At 39.8% G+C, this 5436-nt stretch overlaps 1 protein-coding gene across 2 annotated transcripts in view; it reads right to left on the bottom strand.

Moving 5' to 3' along the window:
- The window catches only part of SLC5A1 (solute carrier family 5 member 1), a 35999-nt gene that overhangs the window by 24621 nt on the left and 5942 nt on the right, over nucleotides 1-5436 (bottom strand). The window contains exon 2 of one of the 2 annotated variants that reach the window (XM_017732240.1): nucleotides 1986-2118. Coding sequence is in view for 1 of the 2 variants with exons in the window: in XM_017732239.1 (XP_017587728.1) it covers nucleotides 422-508 (87 nt within the window). In the remaining variant the exon portion in view is untranslated. Of the gene's footprint in view, nucleotides 1-421; nucleotides 661-1985; nucleotides 2119-5436 lie in introns of those variants that run through there. The other variant, XM_017732239.1, reaches the window with a different exon arrangement.

Genomic DNA, 5436 nt, shown 5'->3' with positions numbered 1-5436 from the left:
ACCCTCCCTTCCCGCCACTGCAATTCCCCCTTCCCGCTATTTCCTATGGCGTCACCTCACATCACCAATTCTCCCTGCAGTCCCAGTGCTCCGTGGCCAAATGCCACCTCTCAGGTCCAGCCTGTTTCGAAGAGGGACCCTGGCTGATCTTTACTGATCACGTCTCTCTGCTCTGTCCCACACAAACCTCATTACTCCACCTTTCCCACTAGTTCCATTCATCCACCTAAAGGGATGCCTCCCTGGGTCACCGTCCCCTCTACAGTAAATAAATGCCCACATTTTGCCCACCATGCAGTTGTTAACTATCTCAATTAAGCATCAAAATCTTTATACAATTACACATTCTCACTTACTGAGCCATTTTGCCAAGACTCTATAAACTACCTGCTAAGTAAAACAAAATAAAATCCCAACATACCCATAGTCCCACTGCCAGAACTACCAAAAAATAGATGACAATAACAGAGATGTCCACAGGATTGTTGATCCTTATGGTGGATTCCATCCTGGCTGCTTCTCTGGCTTTCTTCTTCTTTCTCTCCTTATATGCTTCTTGCAGAGTTCAGGTTAATGATAAACTGCTGTCATCCCCTACGTCTTATATAATATATAACTTCAGATTCACTTGTCTCCAATGGGACACAAGTTGAAGCTGCCTCTGTTACAGGTGCTGCAGATTTCAGAGTTCAGTGTCCCTGCCAAAGGTGATCAGGGTTTTAACAACCATGAGCAGATGTCTGAGAAGGAATGACACGGAAAGGAGTGGCTTGGCTGCAATAAACCTGCATATTTACCTCACTGTGGGTGAATACTGTTGGGTTGTTGGTTTTTTTTTTTTTTTTAAGTGGTTGTACCTGTAAATCTAGTCATGGAAGATGTAGTTCTTTTAGTTGGTGATGGTAAGCAATTATCTGTGAGGAGTGACATGACACCTGGGGAAAACCCAGGGGTCCAGGATCTGGGACACCCTCTGTGTCATCTCTCAACTCAGCAGCATTACTCAATGGAGAAACAGGCCTGTGTTTATGGGAAGGAGACAACTTGAATCTGCTTCCATCTCTCACATGGATACATGGAAAGATGCATGTGAACACAAGACCTGGAACCAGGAGCTTACTGGGCTGAATTTCAGACTGTTTAGACCATGGTGTTGGCTCTCTCTGTTGTAGCTAATCAGCTTCACGTTTAAGTAAGTTCAAAGTTCATCAGAGCTTGGGTCTGCTCTCCCTTTATTTGCTCCTCTGACTTCAGAATTAAGCTAAGCAAAGCAACTGGTCACAAAGATGTGGAACACACTGGTTACAGACAGATCCTCACAGCTCTGAGTAAGGAAGCTTCCCCAAATGATGCCCATGATCGTCTGTTTGAGCTCGAAGAGGTCAGAGAAATCCAGGGTATTTAGAACAGTAGATAGGGGTGCCAGGCACATTTCTGGGCTCTGAGGATATCTGAAAATCCCATTCTCTGCTTGATACTAGGGAATCATTCATTATTCATTTACAGCCTTTTGGGTGTAAAATGTGACCCTGAAGTTACACTGAGCAGAACAAGCAGTCCAGGACATGGGAAGCACAGCAGGTCTGACTGATCTTGCAGGTGTTATTTCCTTGGAGATGAAATCGAGGGCTGGCACTCTGTTCATTGGCAATGATTTTTTCCTAGGCAAACTACCCTGTGGTAAGTGTGGCTAATAAAAAGCAGCAAAGAAGCTATAATACAGTAGGATTACTTATAAGAATAAAATTAAAATCTCTCTATTGTTTGAGCACCTATACTCTTATAAAACAATGCTACCCTCTGATAGTTTAGGCATGTCTCCCAAAACACATTCTTCAGTTTGTTCTACATGACTGTGAAATGTTAGCTTTAAATCCAACGGAGAAAAAATTAACCCTGGAAGCTGCTGAGCATCCAAAATTCCCATTAGTTCTGACCTTCTCTGCTGTGTATTTCAGTAGAAAATAAAAGACTTATTTACTAACCTTAATTATCAGGAAACAGTTTTCCTAAGATAGGCTGCAGATGGCACTTCTTTACAGAGATTGACATATATTCCTCCGAGTCCTTGCAACTAACAAAAAGTTTGGTTTTCATTAATTCCATTTCTGTGTCAGTCTACAGAGGCAAGCAAAAAAAAACATTAGTCAGGAGCTGATCTACTCTAATGTGCCTCGTGTTCTCATCCAGGCCTCTGCAGAAGAGAGCTCAGAGGCTGAGCAGTACCACAGCCTCTGTCCACAGCTCCTAGTATGGCCACACCAACAACATTCCAAGGTTTGAAACACTAATGGAGAATCAATGTCTAAAAAATACTAATCACACAATTCCTATCTTCATGTACAGTGGAAACAATTGGGTTTTTATTTCTGTACGCCACAAACAGAAACCAAACAGAAACCAACGTTATTTACAAGACTGTCAGAAGGGGAGACAGCTTTGTCAAGGCTCTGAATATCTCATCTCCACATCCTCATATCTGCAGCCCAAAGAAAAACTTGGAAGCACTGTAGGCTGTTGGTGTACTCAGTGATTCACTGCATGAATTCAGTGCATTTGAAAGATCTCTGAAAGGTCAGGCAAGTTTTAAGTTTGGAAATAGGCTAAATCTTCCTTTGTGTTAAAGCTTTGAAAGATAAGCATGAGTAAATCTCCTGATATGATGAGTGAACACTGCATCAGAACACAACAGTAACCTCTTTTCCTCACACTCAGCTAGCAATGTACTTCAGTGGGTCTCTCATCATCCTGGAGGGTCTCTTCAAGCAGGTTTAGGGTTCCAGTACTAGACAGATTGACAAATAATTTGATATACTGGAGGTATTTCTCTACTCTTGCCTGTGAGCCAGGGCAATTTATTGAAGTAAGAGAGATTTTAAGGGGAGTGAGAAAACCAAGTAGTTTAAGTAACATAACACAGTGCCTCTGATCCACATCTATAATGATTGCTCCCCTCTGGATCAAGCCTGATGACATTTAGCTTATCATGAATATGCCTGTTCATACCTGATAGACAAAACAGAGAATGGAGGAGCAGGCAATTAGCTACAGACCAGCGAGGAACTGGTTCAAATTCCCACCCCAGGTTGCTGATGGAGACTAAACAGGATAAATGTCATGGATCTGCATTCCTGACTGACCAGCCACAACAGTCTGATGGGACACAGGGCAGCTCATGAACTGTGTAGAAGCTGCAATTGCTGTGTTGTCATTAGAAAATGGAACTGTAGCACAGAAAATTTGAGAGTTACTGGCACTTAACCAAGGCTCTTCCAAACTCATGTGTAAGTTTTCCTCCTGAGAGGAGGAAGCGACAGTAAAACAAACAAACTACAAACAAAGAAAAAGATGCATCAGCATGCAAAGTACCTCCCACGGAGGAACTCCTCTAATCTTTTCCCTGGCATTCCTCCACCTCTCTTGATAAAGCAAGCAGATTTCTTTGGGGATGCTCTTCAGAAATGCTAATTTATACAGTATTTATTGTACAAGTAATAAAGGACAAAAACAGACAAAAATTTGCAGTTATTTTATTTGCAGGAGGCCATATACTATGTCAGTAAATTCTCTACCCTCCTTTAATGGTTTCCTAGTCATGCAGTATGAATTTGGAAAAGAGTTCATATTTGCAAGTGGACAAAATAAGGCTCTCAGCACAGCTTTCCTGAAATGGTTCTAATAATAAGGGGTGGCAGATAGAGAATTGTTTAACACCTTTTGCTGATGCCAAAAGTCTTTTTTCTCTTTCTGCAATCTTGATTAAGTGAGCAAAACTTGGTTCTAATTAGAAGAATTAGTCACAGAAGGATGACAAAAATGTGGGAAACTAAAATGTGGAATAAATTGAAGAGGAATTACTAAAAGGAAAAAAGATCCGAAGTCCAGTAGGTGTGATGTAGATAGAAGAAAAAAAATCAGTAGGAAAACAGGTGCTTTCCTAAAAGGTTATCAGAAAGAAAGCAAGGTCATTCTTTTCTTATGCACTGAGAGGATCAGATTAAGAAACATGAACAAAACCACATATTTATCAAGAGACAAAAGAAATAACAAAAATGAACACTTTCAAGACTAATTTTCTGATTAGTATCTCTACAGAGGAGAAATATCAGAGGACATAAAAATAGGTCTATATGCAGATAGACCAACAGAAATGAAGCAAGGAAATACATTCACTTCTCCAGCAACTGATTAAACTATCTGTGTGATCACTAAAGTACACTCAGCCCTGCAATATCTCAGCATTGCCAATCTTACAAAAACAACAGTCTCAGGGCTCTATTCTTCCTACAGGACAGGCCAAGACAGCAAATAATTTAATTTTTTTGTTTGTTTATTAGTGTTTTATTAATTCTTTTATTTCAGGAGGTTAATAGGGATGAACTAATGGCAAGAGATGGGTTTGAAATTTCCACTGGGACTAATAAAGCTGAATAACACATTAAAAATTACTCCCCAAAGCCAATCCAGGCTGTCACAAGATTTAGCCACCTGATAGCAGGGCAGATTATTCCTCACAAGCAACTTCTCAATTGAGTAGCATTCTCATTAAAACAGGAGTAGTAGTAGTAGTAGTAGTAGTAGTAGTAGTAGTAGTAGTAGTATCTCATAAATAATAGACTAAATAACACATGACATTATTCATTATCCTCATGATCTAATCCATTATATTTTGTATACATTCGAGTCTTGTTAATCCTTCTTGGGCCCTTGAAACAATATGTCCAGAAAAACATTTTTTAGAGATGGATGCATGCTGCCACTTCTACTATTGCTTAACCTAAATAATAGAAGGAATTATGCAGAGGAGCTGCATAATCAGCATCCCAACTCTCACAAATACTTTTACCACTCATGTTTCAGAAATGCTTTAGGGAAAACAGTATCTCCACTGCATAGAATACAGGAGAGAAATTAACAGGAGCTGAGCTGCTGATGTCCCTTCCACTGAAATAATTCTCCACTTTTCCAGGTGACCCAATGAAAGCCTTAGCTGCCTTATTCCATTTTCTCAAAACCAATGTAATTACTCTTGAAAAACAGACAGCCTCAGCCTTTGTTGGTATGTTTTGATTGCCCTACAGCAATAAACAGCAACAAATATATTATTATTTGTTGTATCTGACAGGTTAATTTGATTACAGAAATCTCAGTGAAGGGGGAAATATATCATAATCTACTAATGTCATAGCCTAATAAAATGTCCAATTTGCTCCACAGGGTCCCAGGGGCTCTTCAGTTAAAAGTGTTTGTAAAGTGTCTGGTTGTAAAATTAAATGAGGACAAAATCTTAATAATACTGTACAAAATACATATGAAGCTTCTTGAAAATGAGAGAGAACAGAAAACATTGTTGGAGAGAACCCAGGGGAAATATTCTTCAAGGAAACTCTGGTCAGGATAAAAGTGAAAAAATTTGCCTGCAAACAAATTCCTGCT

This window comes from Corvus brachyrhynchos, unplaced genomic scaffold (assembly GCF_000691975.1).
Source record: "Corvus brachyrhynchos isolate BGI_N302 unplaced genomic scaffold, ASM69197v1 scaffold864, whole genome shotgun sequence".
NCBI lineage: Eukaryota > Metazoa > Chordata > Aves > Passeriformes > Corvidae > Corvus > Corvus brachyrhynchos.
Note: the sequence above shows the minus strand (reverse complement) of the source record. Positions and strands in the feature narration are given on the sequence as shown.